General features: G+C 34.8%; 1 protein-coding gene across 1 annotated transcript in view; it reads right to left on the reverse strand.

The window, feature by feature from the left end:
* Positions 1–23446, reverse strand: part of dpy (dumpy) — a 673297-nt gene that overhangs the window by 94836 nt on the left and 555015 nt on the right. Inside the window, exons 157-168 of the mRNA XM_069827690.1 lie at positions 23086–23400; positions 19857–20189; positions 16666–16971; positions 16246–16551; positions 15812–16135; positions 3325–3648; positions 2810–3124; positions 2156–2488; positions 1752–2057; positions 1345–1650; positions 931–1254; positions 69–395 (exon numbers count right to left, since the gene is read on the reverse strand). Coding sequence (XP_069683791.1) covers positions 69–395; positions 931–1254; positions 1345–1650; positions 1752–2057; positions 2156–2488; positions 2810–3124; positions 3325–3648; positions 15812–16135; positions 16246–16551; positions 16666–16971; positions 19857–20189; positions 23086–23400 — 3819 coding nt within the window. The remainder of the gene's footprint in view (positions 1–68; positions 396–930; positions 1255–1344; positions 1651–1751; positions 2058–2155; positions 2489–2809; positions 3125–3324; positions 3649–15811; positions 16136–16245; positions 16552–16665; positions 16972–19856; positions 20190–23085; positions 23401–23446) is intronic.

Below are 23446 nucleotides of genomic sequence, written 5' to 3' on the forward strand. Positions count from 1 at the left end.
CTGATACTTTCTTTATGAGGACATTCTACACACCAATAAATTAGCAAGTTAAGACTATAACGACTTACGTTCTGGTGGAATGGTATTGCAGAATCTGAATGGATCTCCGGTGAAACTTGGACGACAAGTGCAAGATGGTAAGTGATTCACCACTTGACAGTCGGCATTTTGACCACAAGTTCCTGGACAAGGATCCTGACACTTGTTGCGAATACAGGCTCGATTAGAAGGACAGTCTGTGTTGAGCACACATTCTGGACGACAACCTTCATAGGGGTTACCAATGTAGTCAGGTAGACAAGTACAAGAGCCTGCACTGTTCTGTTGTTTGCATACAGCATTTGCTCCACAAGGTGAAGGTTGACATGGATTTACTGGTTCTTGTACAACAGGAGCTAGAAAGAAGTTTGAATTAACAGATATCAGAATTATTAACCAAGAAAATTTAAAAAGGATTTTGAGTTTTTATATGCAAAATCATTTACCTCTCTATATATATTATCGTATTATTCTCGTTTATATACAAAACATGGCACCTTACTAACAATCATGCCCAAAAATATTACTCTGTGAATTCAGAATCATTAACTGCCTACTAAATAGTTATAGATTCTCATTACAGATGACAGATATTGAGAATTTTGTGTTAACAATTTTATTTAATATAAAACGTTTCTATTACCGATTTCATAGCCATTGCATAAAATGATATTGTTGTAAAATATGTGAAATTTTGTACAATATTTGCAGTTTGCACTATGCATTTTATGTGTACATTAATATTAATAAAATGCTATCATTGTTGTTTAGTCAACTGTCCGAAGACATCATGAATATATAATACAAGCCAATTATAAAATATAAAATTACGAGTAATGAACGCCATATTCTGACCACATAAATAAACGGAAATAAAGAGATAGTGCTTACTTTGCTGGACTAAACACTGGGTGAATGGATCGCCTGTGAATCCAGATGGGCAAATACAATTCGGAGTGTGGCTAACTACTCGACATTCTGCATTAGCACCACATGATCCAGGACAAGGATCTCGACATTTCTGGTTGATGCATGCAAGGTGACTTGCACATTCACTGTTACTGACACATTCCGGTCGACAATTGGGTGGAGATCCAGTAAAATCAGGTAGACAAGAGCATGATGGACTATCCCCAGCCACTTGACACACAGCATTTGGTCCACATGGAGAAGGTTGACATGGGTTTTGTGGAACAGCCGGTACCGGCACATCCGCTGTACAAGTAAAAATTAATTTTTATATTAGTTTCTGTTTGGATGAATGAATGAATGCATATTTCAAATTTACGTTTCTGAATGTCTTACGTATGGGCTGGCATCTGATGAATGGGTCTCCTGTGAATCGAGGTGGGCAGCTACAGATCGGGTTGTGGTTCACTACTTCGCAGCGAGCTCCCACACCACACGTGCCTGGGCACGGGTTCCTACACTTCTGGTTGCTGCATGCCTCATTCTGACCACACTCTGAGCTCACTACACACTCCGGCCTGCACGCTGGAGGACTGCCTATGAAGCCTGGCACGCACGAGCACACCGCTTGCCCGTTAATTTCGCGGCACTGACTGTTAGGTCCACAAGGTGATGGATTGCATGGTTGTGTCACCACAGGTGCTATATGGACACATTCACAAGAAAACAAGTTAGTTTAACATGTAAAATGTGGAGTAGTTAAATTGACATAAATATTTCAGATATGGAGGATATATACGTACGAGGCATGGGTCTACATTCCACAAACGGATTTCCAGACATTCCCTGTGGGCAGCTGCATATGGGTATGTGATTCACCACGTCACAGATGGCTCCTTGACCGCAAGTTCCTGGACAAGGATCTGTACATTTGTTTCTGATACAAGCCCTGTTCCTCGGACAGTCAGTACTGAGAACACACTCAGGTCTACACCCAGCATATGGGTCTCCTTGGTATTCTGGCAGACAAGTGCAAATTCCATTGTTGCATTGAGCATTGGGGCCGCAAGGTGACGGATTACAGGGGTCAGCCTCAACTGGCTGAACAGCTAAAAAAAATCAAGAAGAATTCATTTATGTACTCCAATTATAAATGGGCATTTACATTCTTAGTGCTTTAATATCAGATATATGTTCATTTGCTTACGTGGTGGTGTAGGGCCACAACTGGTGAAGGGATCTCCTGTGTATCCTTCGGGACAAGTGCAGACAGGAGTGTGGTTGATGACATTACACTGTGCCCCAGCACCACAAGATCCTGGACAAGGGTCACGACACTTCTCTCTAAGGCAAGCCAAGTTACTGGGACATTCTGAACTGATTACACATTCTGGTCGACAGTTAGGTGGACTGCCAGTGTAAGTAGGTAGACAAGAGCAAGAAGGTGTTCCTCCTACATCTCGGCACTGCGAATATGGACCGCAGGGAGATGGCACACATGGATTTACATATGGTGGTTGTACTGGTTCTCTTGGTGGAGCTATAATGCGTAAACAGAATGAAAACCGATAAATTTATACTTAATATTATCTGATATTTAAATCTTAGTATTGTCAGTTTTAAACTGTTATGGAAAAAAAGGTGTAAGACATTAAAATTTTGTTAACATTTAATAAATTTCAAAAGATTTGTAATTATAATTTATTGGTTAATGTTTGGACATGATGTAATTTTTAAAATACAGTAACTGAAATTTCTAATGTAGTCTTGGAGTATTCCCTATTCTTTTCTAATTTTTCATCAATGCTGAAAATCTATGGTTACAGGTAGGACATTAATTAATCATATAGATAATTCTTACGTGGTATTGGGAAGCATCTTGTAAATGGATCTCCAGTGAATCCTTGATTGCAGCTGCATATGGGACTGTGGTTAATAATCTGACAGCGTGCATTCAAACCACAAGTTCCTGGGCAGGGATCCACACATTTCTGATTTACACAGGCCCTATTCTGTGGACATTCTGAACTCACAACACACTCTGGCCTGCATCCTGGTGGACTTCCAACGTAATTAGGTAGGCATGAGCATACGCCCTGTCCATTTATTGGTTTACATTGACTGTTTGGTCCACATGGTGACGGATTACAAGGATCACCAGGTTCTGCCTGAATAGCTGTTTAAACGAAGTTAAAGAGAAAATTAAAATATGTAGGTATATCAGTATCTCACAATTTTAAATAGAATAGACTAAGGGTCCATCTTATGGTATTTAGATTAAATTATATGTCATGAATTGAAGATACAATATTCAAATATATTTTTATATATAGAATTATCTGTACAAAATTGTTTTAAGAAATAAAAGTATCTTACGTGGAACAACATTGCAGAATCTGAATGGATCTCCGGTGAAACTTGGGCGACAAGTGCAAGATGGCAAGTGATTTACCACTTGACAATCGGCATTCTGACCACAAGTTCCTGGACAAGGATCTTGACACTTGTTGCGGATACAAGCACGATTAGGTGCACAGTCAGAATTCAAGACGCATTCTGGTCGACAACCTTCGTATGGATTCCCAACATAGTCAGGAAGACAGGTACAAGAACCTGCTCCATTTTGCTCTCTACAGTCAGCATTTGATCCACAAGGTGATGGCACGCAAGGAGTTGGTCTCTCCTGAGATAATGGTGGCACTGCAAGATATATTCAAACTAAATCCGGGATTCTCTCAAGCTGTGTGTTATGTCATAAACTAATATAGTACAGGCAATCTTTCAAAATATCAATAGCTCACTCATGTACCCAATACCATAAGTTATTAAACAAGATGTAAAAATGTTTAAATTCAGGGAAAGTACACGTTAATCTTCACTATAAAATCAACAGATAATCTTAAAAAGCGGACTTTTTAAGTATTTAATTCCATTACTTAATTCATTAAATATTTCATGTATCAATTATTTACAACAGCAATGGTTACACATATAAAATAACCCATGTGTTACAAACCTGATAATATAATTGAAGAAGACATTTTAATTATGTTTTGCTAACTGCTGTGAATAATGCACAGTTTAACGATTTTGTATCCATCACATTAGAAACTGTACCAGACGGAAACAACTGACAGTGCATAAATTAAAAAGTAAGTTGATCTAATATTGCAGATCCCAGAAGAGACTCAATAAAATATAAATATTTAAATAGTAACTACGGTATTCCTCTTTTATAATTGTTATAAATAATTGATATGTACAATAATCCATACACAATTATTACATTAGGGACAAGCATTAACTTTTCGCCAAAGGTAAATGTGAAATCTATTTGATACCGGTATGGATCTCATCTGTATTTGATATCGATAGGGATCTCAACTGTAAACTATACTTTTTAGTGAGGTCCTTTTTTCCTTTTACTAAGTTTAATGATGTTAAGAACTTCGAAAATATAAAAATTCTCATCGTGTAATAATTAATAATTGAAAATATAGAGTTTTATAACTGATAATGTCGTACATAAAATAACAGATGGAAATACATCCACTTTTTGTACTAAAACCGCTGTAAGATAATCTTACAGTTCATGTCGTTACTATATCTCATAATTTTCATTCATTTATTGTAGCAATTTAGATATGATTTTGCTCTCGCCCAGTGTGATAACTTCATAGTACCTTGATCCTAATATTAAAAACACAGTAAAACATCCCATTAACGGACACTTTCTGAGAATATAAAGGAAGTGATCCCATTTTGAATAATGAAATTAAATATTTGAATTCATGTTAGAAAATTGAAAATTATTTTAATATATTGAAGAAAGATAGAGATTTTGTGTTAATTTGCAACTGTGTATCAGCCATGTACACTGAGAAAAAAATTTCACATGGTCAATTTTTCAATGCTCAAAGCTGTAGGCTACCTACCCCCTTTAATAAAGGCAAATACTGGTATCGGATTTGACTCCAATTACTACGAAATAATAGACACAAAATAACAGCACATTACCAACAGTAAATTGCAGACAGTGGCGATATGACCTGGGAATTAAAGCAATTATAAATGAATAGATAAAAAAAAGATTACGAACATATTTTTCAGTTATTTAATTTTTACATAATATTTTAAGTGGCACGATTTTTTTTGTTAATAGCCTACATTTTTTTCTACAATTTTGTAAAGAATTTTAATGATAGATATAAATTACATAGCTTGCACATATTAATATTTCATCTTTAATTAAATTAAGAGAATGTGGTAACAAATTTTAACATGATGATAGAAAAAAAAATCTATATTTACACAAAACTGCAGATTGTTATTTGCCTTTTTGACAATGAATAAATGTCTTCAGGTATTTTTCTAAATCAGAAATACGGTAATTAACTATCATACTTACGGCACCAGAGTCTTAGTGTGAAACGGTTACCGTAGTACAAATGTACAAATATATATGATATGGAATTTTCATACAAAAAGGATTATGTATTAGGATATTTCCAACTTTGGAAATGTTAAACATTTTACACGCGATTAGAATGTCCACAACTGAGGAATTTTAAACTGTCCTTTGCCTTTAATAATACTATATTATGTCTGCTATTGAGAAGTATCCGTTAAGGGAAGTTTTCACTGTATATTAATTAAGTCCAATTTCGTTGATAAATATATTTAGTTCTCTCTCAGTTAAATAATAACAATGACGATAGTGATTATTATAAAGAATAATGAACTTAATAACTGTGACAATTCTAATTAAAATTATAGGTATAGAAACTATGTACTAACATGGAATTATATTCATTATTTGACGATTTTATATTTTGAGAAGCAAACAAAGAAACAAAAGTGTTGGTTTAAAAAAAAGTTTGATATATTTCCAGTTTAAAAGATTACCGGTATATAAAAAAATTGATTAGAATTCTGTTCATTGTTCACAGTGATGCAAGTCTTGATCATTTAAAGATCAATAAATAAATATACTTGGTACCATATTAAATTTAACTTATTGTTACATCCAAAACGTGTGCATTGCTTATTGAAACTTTTGTCGGATAATATAAAAGAGAGAAATCTTGTACAACCATTTAACAGAGGTCTAATATATTTAGACATGTTTCTGTAACTCCAAATAATCTTTCGTATACATTCACTGTGATATCTTTAAGATTTTTATGTGCGTAGTATTTACCGTATTTACTCGCGTAATTCACGCCATCGCATATTTCACGCATTTAATATTCGTGAAATACTGTAACAAGTACATACTGAAACTTGAAGTAATGAGGTGTGTTATGTTGAGGAGCCCTGAATGTACGGTATTTTAAATGCCGTAACGAGAGAGTGCATAGCGGTATTTGGGACCGGACAGCTACCTGTTACAGGCACACCCTTCTCGTCTATGGAAGTCCTTTAAAAATACCGGTATAGGGTATTGACCTCCCCCTACCATTTGAATGGGGGTGGTTTGAAAGCTTTGTGTTGGATCGCATCAGTTGAGTTTGAGACTCGAAAAGGGAAACCTGTCAAAAGCCGTCTGTTAAAAGTTTAAAAAATGAATGGTAAATCCCGATATTCGAGTCATACTGCGTCCTTCAAATTAAAAGTTATTGCGTATGCAGAAACGCATGGCAACAGAGCAGCTGGATGTGAATTCACAGTTCCAGAATTTAATATTCGCTACTGGAGGAAACAAAAACAAGCTCTTCAAGAAACAAATGCATCAAGGAAAGCATTTCGTGGGCCAAAAAGTGGAAAATTCCCTGATCTTGAAGACAAGTTACTAGGATATGTAAGGGAACTGCGTAGTTTTGTCATTTTTACTCTTAAAAATACCAGCTTGTGAAATTCCTCGCTTAATTCACGCACCCTTAATTTATAGATCGAAATTACGGGAAAAAAGTGCGTGAAATATTCGAGTAAATACGGTACTATCTACCAGTATGTCACAACATAATAATTATGTCGTAAAATTATATTTTATAATAAAATACCATTGAATGCGGAAACACTGTGTGCTAATAATAATTGCAAATCAATTTCGGAGATAAGATTTTCAAACATATTTGTCAATAACAGACTGTTTTATTTTTAACGCTTTGCTAGTTGCACTGCATTATTCACAGCTGTATTAAGTAGTTTACATAGGCTTACTGATTGCATTTACTTAATATATTTGTCTAAGGTGTTTACTTCACTCAAACTAAATAAAATAAAACTCTGGAGTTCAGACAAAATATATGTCCCATAACGTGCTAATAAAGGAAGATTTCATTTAGAAAGCTAAAAAATGGAAACTTTATATATCAAATATAATTTAAAGGAATTGTAAAATTTTCATTCTTGATTACACTCTTTTTAACATTTATATATCACCGAAGAACTATTAAGTTACTGTATTAGTCATCACGTAAAATAACATCACAACTTACACTGGTCAAAAAAAGTTTTGCATATTACAGAATTTTCTTTTTCTGGATCATATGTGCCACAAATTTCTATGCATTTCTATTACATGTCAATTGCTTAAAGAAAAAACAAAACAAAATTGTAAATTTCTTACACACATAACGAAAAAAAAAAAATCTGTCATAATTTGCAACAAATATCCAAGTCTCACTGATTTGACAAAATGAAACAAAAACACATCTTGAGTTAATCCAATAATGTATGTGACCTCAAAAAACTCGTAGACATTCCCGGACATGACGTGGCATGCTGGAAACCAGTTTATCCAATTTATTTCGAGGAAGATTGTTCCATTCCTGTATGGCAGCTGGTATCAGATCCCTTGTGATTTCTGGAGAGTGTGGATGGTTGGCAGTTGCTCTTTTCAAAAAGGGCCATGCATGTTCTACACAATTCATATCCAGAGAAGCTGCTGGCCAGTTCATCCTATGAATTCCATGTCTCTGCAAGAAGTTATTCACAGGACTAGCATGGTGGGGACGGGCATTATCATCCATGAACGTGAATCTTGCTCCAATATCCTGTGCGAATCCAGTAATGATGGATCAAAGAATGTTGTCCTCGTATTTCTGTGAATCCATTTTTCCCTGTATGTGAACTAATGACTCCTGCCCAGAACAGTACTGAACCACCTTGCTGCTGGTAGTGTTCAGCCATAAACAAGTCATTGTAACGTTAACTATTGGATCTTCACACATGAATGCTGTTGTTATCTGGATGAAGGCCAATCCTTGCTTCATCTGTAAATAATATTTGCCTCCATTGTTCCCGAGTCCAGTTTACATGGTCTCTGGCTCATGTTACACGATGTGCTCTGTGTTGTGGAGTGAGTCGAGGAACCTTCAGAGGTCTTGGGAATGTAGTCCTACATCGTGCAGTCGATTTCGTACTGTTTAAATTGACACAGTGGCCCCTGTAGTCCTGCGAAGATCCCTCTGTAACTGAGTTGCAGTGGATATAGGGTGTCATCATGCAGAAATACGGAGATACGATCTTCTCCAGCCACTGTTTTACGTGGTCGTCCTGCTCTGTGTCTGTCTGCTATGGAATTAAGGCTGGTTCACAATAAACCGGAAACGACAACGAGAACGAGAACGGAAATATTGTTAAAATAAATGTATTTAAATATGAGCATTCACAATAGTCAGTTGTGAATCCTCACATTTAAATACATTTATTTTAACAATATTTCCGTTCCCGTTCTCGTTGTCGTTTTCGTTCCCGGTTTATTGTGGACCAGCCTTTAGTCTCCTGGAATTTCTTCCATACTCCAGAAGCGTCACTTTTGATTGCAAGCTATGATTCCAGCTATCTCCATTTGTGTCATAGCTAGTTGTCTTAAAGTGAGTATTCTAGCATGATCTACTGCTAACAGTGTGTGTCGTGGCATTTTTGTAATGTGAACAGCAAGAAACAGCAACCTCTCCGACCATTCTCATTGACCAATTCGTTTGAACTGTTGCTTGTCACTAACTGACTTAGTGCTTCAAAAGGTAAGCACATGAAACTTGTTTCAAAGGTCATAAATATGCAAGATACAATATTTTTTTCTCTCATGTGGGTCTTATATGGACTCTATTACAATATACAAAACTTTTTTTCACCAATGTAAATATTAACACAGTGAAGTTGTTATTTATTAATTTGAAATAATTTAATAGTTCTTCAGTGAATTGCAAAAGTTTAAATATGTTTACTTCCTCTTAGGTCCAATTGTGATATAAAGCGCCTATTACCTCAATTTCTATTTATTTATTTCTCATAAACGATTTTTCACTTGAACTTTGTGAGTTATGTTTTACACTGAAAAGTTTACAAAGTTAAATGTAACGTACTATACACTGTGTCCCGCAAATTATATGGGACATTCCCATAATCTAGAGTATTTTACTGTACGGTATCTAAAAATAGTTATGTATTTACGTCACAGGGTTGACCAAAGCCTACTGTTTGGAGTAGTTTGCAATTATATAGAATGTTACAGAGATTTATAGTAACACAAAGTTTGTTTATTAATGGCACATCCTATATTTCATTCCATAAATTTGTTGCATCTTCCAGTGGCGAAGCTAGTATTTAAAGAGTGGATAAGCAGAAAGTAATTTTTTAGTACTATATTATCAAAAGATAAAAGTATATTCCTTTGTAATGGACTTTAAAGTTGCTAAATTTTATTTAAACAATTTACAGTACAAAAGTTCTATTAATTTTGTTGCTGAAAGAGTGTTAAAAGTAGCTAGATCTAGCTATGCTAAATTGGTAACACTGACTTCAAGCCCAGGGAAGTCTGAATATTTGTTGGTCATGAGACATGCCTCATAATACCATGCAGATTGATTGCTAGAAATTCCTTTTGCCATCAAAGAACCTCATGCTATTTTACTTTCCCCCAACCGCCCCTGTAAATCTGTGACTATTGAAGAGGCATGGGAACATTTTCCTCAACTGTAGATTCTCGGTTAATCTGTCTGAGCAAATCTATCACTGACATATGTCACCATCTAGCAGTCATTGAGCAAATAACCCAGTACCATACAAACAGCTAATTTTCTCAATCACAATTACAGCAGAAAAATGTATTGCAGTATTATTTATTTGTACTGGAATATCAGAAGACTCATGGATTGAGTCCTTACATCTCGCCATTAGATAACAACATTATTTATAATATTTAATAGTGAGAAACTTTTTGCCTAGGCAATGCCTCAATTGCCTCCAAGTAGTTTCGCCACTGTTAATCACTAATCACACCATGAACGAAACTCTTACTTCTATATGATACTTAGAAGACCACATTAAAAAAATACGTGTACTCACAACAGTAGCAGACAAAGAAATGGAAGGCACAGTCCACCACGTTCAAACTTAGAATTTCTCTTCTGCCAGTCCTACTACGTATACTAACAAATATTGCGGAAAACATACAGATTACTGTAGATATTGCAAGTATGGTGGTCGGTAGGTAAAACCTATTCCTTGTAAGATTGAAAGTGCTATTATTTGGCTTTTGTTTACAGTCTGTGAAGGAATTTTTCTTTCAGTCTGTGATTTACTTGTTAAAGTGATAGTTTTGGCTAATGTTTTAAGAACAATTTGCGATTTTTTAAATGTATTTATTTTATAAAATCGAGCTTTTTATTACTACTGTAGTATTATGTAGCTTGGTATATTAATGAGTCAAATTAATAAAGTACGTTTATACAGTAACATTCTGGAATATTGTTTGCCACTAAAAAGTTGAGTAAGACGCAAGTAAGATCACTATTATTTTAAAAAGTAAAAATAACGATGCAGGGCACTTCCAGGTTTCAGAAAAATTACTGGGGCGACACCATGACATGCTCTGGCACAATTACAACCCTGATGATTTCATAACAATGGAGTAATGAATCGCCATAATGCACACTACTGGGCTGCAGAAAGTCTCAATTGGGTGTGAGAAACCAATCATCAACCAGTGTGGATTACTAATGTATACTAATGGGATTTTAGATAGATGCTTCTTATGTCCATACTTTTATCAGAATTCTCTGGTTGACTTCTCAAAATTACCTCTATAAGACAGATTTTGAATGCTCTTTCAGCAGGATAGTTCGCCAGCATACAATGCAGCGGTTATTTGTGACTACCTGGCCAAGGAATTCCCACAAAGATGGATTGAAACCAATGGATCAATAAGATTGCCAGTAAGCTCTCCAGATATGACACCATTAGATTTCTTTTCATGGGGACACTTAAAATCAGAGGTTTACAATACCAATAGGTTTACCATATGTCCTCAATTTCCCGAACATGTCCTCATGTGGGAGGAAATTTCAAAATCAACGAACAAAGAGAGCTAAGATTTTCGACATATCTAGCATCTTTGTTTTACACACGAGTCACAAGTTCAGAATGACACTAGGTACTTTTTGTAGACTGAAGCACAGAGCTCATTTCACTTCCGTTTTCCTATTCTTTAATGCTTTAGTAGTCGATTTGCACACAACTCACATGAGGTTCTGTTTGTCCTGTTACCTCAATTTGCCTACCTAATTGGTTCACACGAGCTTTCAGGCGAAGAACGTGAGTTCTTTGCCATGCTTGCCGAGCATTTTGTCAGTTCTTTCATTCAAATGCAGTGGTCTAGGGAGAGGAATCGTCTTGTTATGGAGTCAGTGAAAAGACTAATTATAGTGAAATACAACTTTCATCATTTCAGTTGCGTAGTATTTCATTTGTACTTGCCAAAAATTCCTGACAATTTAAAGAACATAAAATCAATAGATAAATATTTCATGGGCTGTTTAAATGAAGTTACCCTCTATTGAAACATGAATGACTAAAATTTGATTGGAAGCCACTGGTGTAGCTCAGTCAGCTGAGATGCTTGCCTGCTGATCTGGAGTTGTGCTTGGGAGCATGTTCGATTCCTGCTTGGGTTTATTACCTGGTTGGGTTTTTTCCAGGGTTTTCCCCAACTGTAAAGCGAATGTCAGGTAATCTAAGACATCATATCGCCAAATACCATCTCGCTATCACCACTCCCATCGACTAAATAACCTAGTAGTTGATACTGCGTCGTTAAATAACAGAATAAAAAAACTGATTGAGCAGTAAAGTTGATTCTTGTAGTTTTTATGTATCTCTATATGCATATTCACATTATAATAAATCAGGAATTACGTACTGGTATCAAAACATGCAACATATTAAATGCCGTATTTGACTTCATTTTAATTGTTTGAAATTGAATGACTTTGCCTCATTGTGTGAATTTATATCTCTAAGATGTTATTCAGGGGTTGGAAGGATCTGATTGGTATGGTACCCTCAATTTTGCATTTAAAGATATGAAACCAGTAACCCTACATACACAGCGAGAAAATGTAAGGAATCTGCAAAACATGATTTTGGAAGCATGCAGACATATCTTCCCAAGTATTGTGTAATTAATGTCACAAGAGTACACAAAGAAAAAAAAAAACGAATTTTGAAAGGTGTAATGGTACTGCAGAAGAGGGGAAGCAATTTAAATCTTTGTATCGATCGAAATTTACCTTCTCAAAAATATATTTCACAAAACAGCTAAAAGTGTACACATAACCTTTAATTTTTTTTTTTTTTTTTAATGATCTGAATACAAAGCTGTGGTACTTCATACTTATAGGATTTGAATCCTGATGAAGAATGGAACAAATTTATGGAGTGATATATAGCATGTGCCATTTAAAAATATAACTTTGTGTTACTATGAATTTCTGTAACACTCTGTAAAATTGTCACTACTCCAATTTGATCAGTAAATACAACTCAACTTTGAAAGGCTATATTTACAATACTGGTACTGGAAAACTTACAACCTGGATTTACCATTCCCTTCAATGATTGCACTGTAGAGTTTAATTTTGACTACCTACCATAACTTCACAAAAGCTTGATTTTCACTTCACAAAAGTTCGAAGTGACTGCCACAAGAAACCCGAATAATATCAACTCTGTGTGATGGCTGCAGATATTTGCATTTTTAATTTGTCAAAGTTAGCCGGAAGTGGTGGAACAAACACTTGATATTTTATGTATGTACCCCATAGAAAGAAATCGTAGGGGGTTAGATCAGAGCTTCATGGGGGACTAGTGATGAAGAGCCTATTCGCGATCTGCTCAGTGGCCAATTAATCGGTGCTGAAACTTTTCATTCAAGTATCTACGAACAGATAAGTACCAATGAGGTGGCACTCCGTTCTGCTGGAAAATGAAGTCCCCAGATTCTTCTACTAGCTGAGGAAATAACCTGTGTTGCAGCATTTCTAAGTAAGAATTTTCACTAACAGTGAACACTTGAAAAAGGAATGGGACAAAAAAGGCAATCAACTAAATGAAACTTCAAAACTTCACCTCCATAATGATATGTCTAGTGGCGCTTTAAGTTGTAATGTTGCCGAAATATAGCCTTTCAAAGTTGGGGTATGCTTTTGTAATCACACTGTACATAACTATTTTTAGATGATGTTGTGGTATCTTGGTTACATGTGGTTCGGAATGGATATTTGAAAATCTCTGTCAGCCAAAAAGCATATTCACTTCTGCATATGCGCACTTCCTACTCAAGCTTACCTGCATGAACTCTCCTAATAGCAGAGGAACAATTGGAGTCTAGTCTCCACAGTAACTAATGTTCCCAGGCAGGCTTGTAAGACTAGGAAAATCAACTAGTATTCTATTCAGCTAAGACTTAGGTGGAATGGAATATTTTTTATTTTTTATGTTATTGAGTTATTTTACGACGCTGTATCAACATCTGAGGTTATTTAGCATCTGAATGAAATGAAGGTGATAATGCCGGTGAAATGAGTCCAGGGTCCAGTACCGAAAGTTACCCAGCATTTGCTCGTATTGAGTTGAGGGAAAACCCCGAAAAAAACCTCAACCAGGAAACTTGCCCTGACTGGGATTCGAACCCGGCCCACCTGGTTTCCCGGCCATGATGCGCTGACCGTTACTCCACAGGTGTGGACGGGATGGAATATGTTTAAATGTTTTTGTAATGGCAAGCAGAGATATTTCCAGTGAATTTCTGGACTGCTTTGTAATTTATAAATTCTAAATTTAACCATTCTTGATCTTCTCCCGCCCCCCCCTCCCTTGGTGGAAAGTTATTTTGAATATTATGTTCGACACTATTTCTGTAGGAAGACTGAATGATGATGCTGATATTTAATATAAAATATAAAATATTAAATTGCTGGTATAATGTTAAAGGAAGAATTTTCAAACTTTTTTTTTTAATGTGTTATTAGTAATGTAGATCTTTAACTTTGTTATGGCGAATGCGATTTGGTTCTGCAATGTTATGGATTATTATATTCGTCATATATTCATATACATGTTTAATTCAGATTTAAGCTAGTTATTAATATTAATTAATAAAGGTTAAATTTTACTTAACAGTTTTCATTGAACCTCTAACTGGGCCACGAGTAAGCTTCCTTCCTATTTGTTTTACGTTAGTACTTAACTAAGTCCACTAGATTGATTCTGATATAATATATTGAGGAAACCCAGTGCAGAAACTAGTCCAACACACCAAAATATACCAGTTATGGGAATGTCCCAAAGGTTATGGGACATAGTGTATAGGTAAAACAATAAATTCTGTGCTGCCATAAACCCAGATTTAAATTATGGCAAAGCCAAAGTGGAATAAGTGGATGTCGAATATAATATCTGTGAAAATTTACTTGAGGTCCTTTTTATAGCACCATAATTGTTTTTTTTATTACATAGACTTATGTGTGAAAATCCAATATCTTCTAGTAAAGCATAGCGTCTGATGAAACAGTGAACTGATTGTAGAAAAAAAACAGAAATAAATAATAAGATAAATAAATAAATAAATACGATAAATAAATAAATAAACAAATCAATGAATCGATCAATGAGTGAATGAATGAGTGAATAGATGAATGGATACATGGATGGATGGATGTATGAATATAATAAATGCATTAAATAAATAAAGTAAATAAATATATTAAAAATTTATGAAAAAATAAATAAATAGATGGAGGCATGAATGAACGATAAATAATGTATATCGGTACGTTTTAACACTTACTTGGACCTAATTTGGCAGACACCTACATTTCTAATCACAGCATCATAAAAATATTTGTATCTACTAATATCAGTATTCTTAGCAATATTCAGTGAAATCTCATTTTAATATTTCCGAAACTTAGTAATCTGAATTAAAATCACACAGAAAATCATGTTATGTTCAATCTGCGTGTTGTTACTGTTACAGTTATTTTTTTTTATTTCTATTATTTTGAAATTTATAGTTTATGCACTACTCGTAAGCCTACTGAAAGCAATCTGTGTCTTCAGTAGTAGGCCTAAGCATTTTTTAAAATACGGTATGTCAATGTAAAGTAGATGAACTCCAGAGTATTTTATCTCATTCTTAATCTTGCTACTAAAATAATAATTTACTTGCTTAGCATTATAAATGATGATTCACAACACAATTATTAAAGAGGCGCAGTGTTTCACATTTGAAAGCAATATAATATAAGTAATCCACACATGTATAAATATAAATTTACTTATAAAAATACTGCTAATAAAAATATAATTATATATGTTGAACAGTTGTAGAAAAACTATAGATTATAACGGAAAGAAAACAAAATATGTACTGGTATTATGTACCAGTATAAAGAATATGGATAGGTTTTCAAAGTGAAGACTTATCAGACAGATAAAATCTCAGATGTTGGAGATTTGGCATCATAATATTAAAAAAAAAATCCATTAAATACATATCATACCATCCTACCCTTTAAAAATGCAGTGCTTTCAATATATCTAATTCGTCAATAAAAAATTAGGAATAAAACCTTACATTGTTGTTCCAAACACTGTATAAACGGATCTCCTGAGAATCCTGTTAAACACACACAGGTGGGCGTGTGGCTCACCACTCGACATTCCGCATTGGCTCCGCAGGACCCAGGACAAGGGTCTCGACACTTCAGGTTGATACAAGCCAGGTGGCTTGCGCATTCGCTATTGCTTCCACATTCTGGACGACAGTTTGGTGGAGAGCCCAAATAATTGGGTAGACAAGAGCATGAAGGACTTTCACCTGACACCTGACATACAGCATTGGCTCCACACGGTGAAGGCTGACAAGGATTCTGAGGAGCAGCTTGCACAGGTGTTTCAGCTGAATGGAACAAGAATCATGCAGTCATTTATAGGAGACATGCTTTCATCAAACAAAAATATGTACCAAGCAAAAACCACAAAGCAGAGGAGAAGGAAGCAAGGTCTTACGTATGAGCTGACATCTAATGAATGGATCTCCGGTGAATCGAGGCGGGCAGCTACAGATTGGGTTGTGGTTCACTACTTCGCAGCGAGCTCCCACGCCACACGTGGCTGGGCACGGATTCCTACACTTCTGGTTGCTGCATGCCTCATTCTGACCACACTCTGAGCTCACTACACACTCTGGCCTGCAAGCCGGAGGACTGCCTATGAAGCCTGGTACACATGAGCACACTGCTTGCCCATTAATTTCACGACACTGACTGTTAGGTCCACAAGGTGAAGGATTGCATGGTTGCAGTACCACAGGTGCTGGAGATAAAATACGCAATGTGATATGAATTAGAATGACATAAATATGTCTAATTTTTTATAATAAAATAAGTAAAATAAGTCCAGAATATGGAGTGCTCAAATATTACATACGTGGTATAGGCCTGCACTGCACGAAGGGGTTACCAGAAGTGCCTGTTGGACAACTGCATATTGGAATGTGGTTTACAACATCACATGTTGCTGCTTTACCACATGTGCCTGGGCAGGGATCAGTGCACTTGTTTCTGATACAGGCCCTGTCCCGAGAACAGTCTGTGCTGAGCACGCATTCAGGGCGGCATCCTACATATGGATCACCTTGATACTCTGGCAAACACGTGCAACTTCCTTCTTGACACTGAGCATTTGGTCCACATGGGGATGGATTACAGGGATCAGACTGCACTGGCTCAGGTGCTACAATTTAATGCGAATTTCAAAATTAGAGATCATATGAGTTACTAATTTAATAAAACAAAGAGCAAAAATAACAGAGGGAATATGTTTAGGTTGAATATATAAATCTGTTATTTCTGCTTATTAACTAGAGGGTATGGATTATAATATTTAGGCAAATGTTGTAACAAACGGAGTTACAGTTTCTAATAGTTGGCATAAAGTGAAGTACAGTGAAGGAAATACCAAATGAAACATGTAAAATATTTGGTTTATTATGAATACATGTCCACTGATTTTATACAATTGTAATACTTCACTAAAACTGACATGAGTTAAACGTATATAAGAACAAATAGGCCTACTACAACGAAAATTCTTTCATATCTGCCTAAAGCTTTTACTGTTAATTCAAAGAATAACGATGGAATATATATATATATATATATATATATATATATATATATATATATATAATATACAGGATACTTGCATTATCAATGCAATATTCTACTTCTAAAATATACTACCAAATATACTACCAGAATTTGTATGCATATATTTAAACATTACCAACTGTTAATTATAATATTTTATTTAAAGTTTTCAGTTTCAATAACGTATCATAATTTTTTGAAAGTAAATTTAGACTTCACCAACATATAATATTTTATTTTTAATTATATAAAATGTTAATTTTATTGTGAACTTTTTCGCCATTCTGGTGTTTTCAGGCAATAATCACGATATCTAAATAACTTACATGTTTTCCATTCACATGACTGAATAGACATACATTAATTATCTGGTTAAAATTAAAGTTAAAATATGACATGGTATAAAATATCTTGTGATACATAAATCAAATTTTTATCATCAGTGACGAAGTTCTTACGAGCCTTTGAGTTATTATATCTAGTAATAGTATAAGTTCGTAATAATGTTATATCGTAACACTTGGTTTCATTTTGATCCTTCCATATATTAAATTCACTATTGACAGTCATTCCAGGATGCACAGTTCAGTCCGAGAGGCTTGTGGAAGAAGCTTTGTAACGATGGCCTTGCTCATAAGCAGTGGCACTTGAAAGCTTGAGGGAAGATTGGGGAGGAGGGGATATTGGTTTGTTACGACTCAGTAGTAGCCTATGAAGCAAGGATAACCTCAACATCGCGATATAATATGCTGCACTAAATTGGTATTCTGTAAATCTGCTGCATTGTTGAGTGTTAGTTTAATGAAAAGAGTATGTGCATGTGTGTTACATGCTAATTTTGTGTTCAAAACTCTAAAAGAATTTACAATGAAATAAGCATAAGTGAACAAGACTTCATGTCCCTCAAACTTTTAAACTACAAAATCTTGGACACACTGACTGTAGTAATGGAAACGCATTTTGAAGATGTTGAAAAAATAAAATTTGTTGGATTGCTAGATCAAAATAGCTTTGTGGGATATAAACTAAATTTTCCTATAATGAAATTAAATAACCTTCTGTACACATACCGGTACCCATTTTTTAACAAAGAACGTTTAGAATATGAACTGGCTTTTCTATAGCACACAACACTAAAACTTTCAATTTGCATTTTACTAAGTATTATGGTACGGGAATCTGTGACAGGTTGGGTTAGGTTATTTTAGGATTTTTGTATGCCTTGCATATACGAATCTGTGACAGGTTAGTTTAGGCTTTTGCTATGCCTTGCGTGTATTAAGTGTTCTATCTCTTTATTTCAGGTGTTAATTAATTACTTCTAGGATACCTACATTGTTAAATTTTCTAATCAACTCACGTCCTATATGAATCTTAACACTCCAAATTGCCTACCTTCGCTCTGAAAATTAGAATATTTTTCCATTTTCTTCGTCAAAAAAATTTCAGTATCGCATAGGACTATTATTCAAACCAACTATAAAGAGGTAACACGACTTACGAAGTTGGTCTTAATATTCCTCGGTACTAGCCTACAGCTTCTCCCAAAAGGAGTATAAGTACACTTAAAAGGATAAAAAATTATCTTCATAATTCAGTGAAGAATGAAAGATTAAGTTCTCTCAGTACAATCATCATTGAAAAGAAACTGATTAAAAACTTGCTGATGATCAGAGTTTCAAGGAAAGAGTAACTAACACTTTTGCAACCAAGAAGAATCGACTCCTGAACCTGCTGTATAAAAATATAAGGTAAACAAATTTTTTCAGCCTATCCAGCATTTACACCTAAGCTTTGCAAGTGATGATCGTATGCTTGGAATGAGAGTGTTACATAAATAAATATTGTACTCATTAATGAAATCAATTATGGATACCTTACATATTACATTAAGTCATAAAAATTATATCATCTTAGTGACACATGTATTATAATATGAATTCATGAATTGTCATCAAATTACACATATTCCATCAGATAAGTTACAACATTTTATCTAGTTAATATAATATATTCATATTATAATATATGTGTTATTAAGATGATACAATTTTATTACTTATTTTAATATATATCCATAATTGACTTTATGAATGACTACAGTAGCATTTATGTAACACTATCATTACAAGCATATGAACATAACTTGATTTATGCATCACAAAATATTTTATACCATGTCACATTTTAACTTTAATTTTAACCAGTAATCAATGCAGGTATTTAGATATTGTGATTATTGTCTGAAGATATCACAATAAAATTAACATTTAATATAATTAAAAAACAAATTACAGTATTATAATTATGTTGGTGAACTATACATTTTTTTAACTTTCAAATCATGGTAAGTCGTTTAGACTAAAAACTTTAAATAAAACATTCGAATTAGACTTATTGGAATATGATCTCCAAACTGAATTGTAAAATCACTAACTGTGTTCAAATATTAACACAACAAATGCTTACGTAGTGGAGAGGGAAAGCAGCTTGTGAAGGGGTCTCCTGTGTATCTTTCAGGACATGTGCACACTGGCGTGTGATTGATGACATTGCATTGTGCTCCAGCACCACATGATCCAGGGCAAGGATCTCGACACTTCTCTCTCAGACATGCCAAGTTACTAGCACATTCAGAGCTGATGACACACTCTGGACGACAGTTTGGTGGACTGCCAATGTAAGCTGGCAGACAAGAACATGATGGAGTCCCTCCGATATCTCTGCACTGGGAGTTAGGACCGCACGGTGAAGGCACACATGGATTTACTACTGGTATTGGGTCTGGAGATGGCAGTGGTGCTACATAAAATTGTAGAAGTTTTTCAGTATTATCAACAGTACAAGAAAAAATTCATACAAAAGTAGAAAAGAAAGTCAGACAAGAACAGATATGAAGAAGAGCAGTACAGAATTATAACATAATTACAATAAGCAAAGAATAAAATATGTATGAAATTACAAATTAAGTATCATTAAAGAATTGAAAGCTAAGACATAGAAATATATCACAATACTGAAAACTGTTACAGAAACGAAATGTATTACATATAGGCTAACACATATTAATAAATAAGAATAAAATGTTTTATTCCTTTTTTTTGTTTTGTTTAGTCAACTGTCCGAAGACAGGTTGGAACCTCATAAGTGTCACCAATAAGGCATAACTCATGAGGCAACTAAGCCAGGAAATGAGACAGAGTGGCCAGTTACTTTTCCTCTAAATTTGTATACATCATTGACCACCAACATATTTCATTATTCAGACTCAAGATGTATACAAACAATTGTTCTTCCTCTGACACATATCGTCAAGTGAGATTTACTGCCTGACAAACAATAAAGGATGTCCCAAAAAGAACGCAATTTTTTTATTAATAATAAAATATCATTTATTTGAAAAGTGCTAATATTATTAAGTCAATATGAAGCACAAATACTGCGATTAAACATGAAACAGTCTCGTCTTCAAAAAAAGTATGGCCCAATTAGTCCGCCAGTCCATAAACTGCACCAAGCAGTGACTTGTTCCGGATGCAGCGAATTCTCATGGATCATGTAAGGATTTTCCATCTCTCAAATCTGGCAGTTTTGTTTAATCACATGATCATTAAAGTGGAAGTGTGCCTCATCAGTGAAGATTATTTTCTAATGAAAATCTTCATCCAATTCTTGTTTTTTAAACATCCATTTGGTAAATGTTCGATGCTTCAAATGGTCCATCAGCTTCAGTGCTTGTATTAGTTGGATCTTAAAAGGATACATATGCAGATCTTTTGTTAAAATTCGCTGCAAACTGCTTCTCGGAATGGCTAATTGTTGAAAAAGGCGGCAAATCGACTTTTAGCAATGCTGTCTGACGAGGGCGATCTACAGAAAACAAGAATTGGAAAACTATTTTCATTAGAAAATAATCTTCACTGTTGAGGCACTTAATGGTCATGTGAATAACAAACTTGCCGGATTTGGGAGAAGGAGAATCCTTGCATGATCTGTGAGAAGTTGCTATATCCAGAACGAGTCACTGTTTGGTATGGATTACGGGCTGGTGAACTCGGTTCCGGACAATTGGCCACAGAAAATTGGTAATAGGGACAATTCACAACAGATAGACAATTCGCCACAAATAGACAATTCGCCATAAATAGACAATTCGCCACAAATAGACAATTTGCCACAGATACTAAATGAGTCATACTTTTGAACTAAATGAGTCATACTTTTGTTGAAGACGAGACTGTTTCATGTTTAATCACAGTCCTTACGCTTAATATTGACTTAATAATATTAGTACTTTTCAAATAAATGAAGTATTTTAATAATTTAATTTAATTTATTGGTCTGGCCCAATATTTCGGGTTTGTCATATGACACAGAATAGCTCACAATAAAATAAAAAATGAAGAATTATATAAACAGGTTTCAAACAAAAGTGATTAAAACATAAGAAAAAAAAATAGAACCTAATATAATTTAAATTGAATGTACACCATGAAGATGCTGACGAAATATCGCTACAGAAAATTTTATTATGGTGGTGACGATGGCATCTTGAAGATCTCTCTTCAGCTTTTTTTTTTTTTTCGTTCTTCATGGGACACACTCAGATGTAGGATCAGGAAGAATCTCAATCAGGTGGTAAAAATGAAATACAAACAGTACATATCTGGGCGGGGGGGGATGTGTGTGTGTGCACACGCGCAGTATGTACAGTATCTATGTACGTGCAAGCATATATGTGTATGTGTCCTTGTGTATGTATTGATGGGTCAGACAATACTATAACTAGCAGCACCAATAGTGCTAATTAAGATAGTATTGCTTTGTATGATCAATATGTATGTATATATGTATGTAGGTAAGTAAGTAGTATGTATGTATGTATGTATCAGTATATATTGTATGTATATAAGAGGCTACGGAGACTCTAAGATTCCTTTTACTCTAGGAGAGGAAGTTGAAAACTTCCATTCAATGAAGAACGGAATATCAAACAAAATCAGTACCAAATTCAAACGAATGACTCAGAATTAGATGCAGACAATATTTAAGTGTTAGGTTAGTGCTCAAGATAGCTACGAGCATTGATAAAGTAACAACAGCCATTGGGAAAATTACTGAAAATAAATACATTATCAATATGAAAATACATTATGCGTGGACTGTAGTGAAAAATTTTTACACATATCACAAATTACTTCAATATTCAACATCAGAAACTTTAGTGAGTAGGTAACTACAATACAAAGTATGATTAAGTACCAGTACCATAATACGATTTTGACATGGTAACTTAACAAAGAAAGGAACAGTACTAAAAAACGATAAAACAATTAATTTCAACGTGCAACATTACTATTTACAAAACCAACAATTACAGCATAATACGAAAACAATTCTACAGATACCAGAATATACTTAAAAAAAAAAAACAAAAAAAGAAGATAATAATCAGAGATATCAAACATAATTCGTGAATACGTGAACTTCAATGAAAAGTGTATACAAATTATGAAAGTGAAGTATTTCACAACACCGCAAAATTCAAAACTCCAAATGAGAAACCAAAACAAAATAATTTTTATAAAAAGTTAGCACATTAAAACGGTAAGAATCAACAAAACACAAAAGGAAAATGAAAAAAAAAAAAAAAAGCATACATTTCACACAAGAAACACATGCAGAAATATAAACTTACGTGGTACTAAAAAGCATCTAGCAAAGGCATCACCAGTAAAGCCTTGAACACAGCTACATATAGGGCTGTGGTTTATAACTTCACATCTGGCATTCAAACCACATGTTCCTGGGCACGGATCAACGCACTTCTGATTCAGGCAGGCTCTGTTCTGGGGGCATTCCGAGCTCACCACACACTCGGGTCGACAGCCCGGCGGACTACCGATGTAAGTGGGCAGGCATGAGCACACGCCCTGTCCATTGACTTGCTTACACTGACTGTTGGGCCCGCACGGGGACGGGTTGCACGGATCTCCGGGCTCTGCTTGCACAGCTGTGGGACGGAATAGACAAAGAACATGATCAAATGGGGAGGGGGA

This window comes from Periplaneta americana, chromosome 1, assembly GCF_040183065.1.
Source record: "Periplaneta americana isolate PAMFEO1 chromosome 1, P.americana_PAMFEO1_priV1, whole genome shotgun sequence".
Lineage (NCBI taxonomy): Eukaryota > Metazoa > Arthropoda > Insecta > Blattodea > Blattidae > Periplaneta > Periplaneta americana.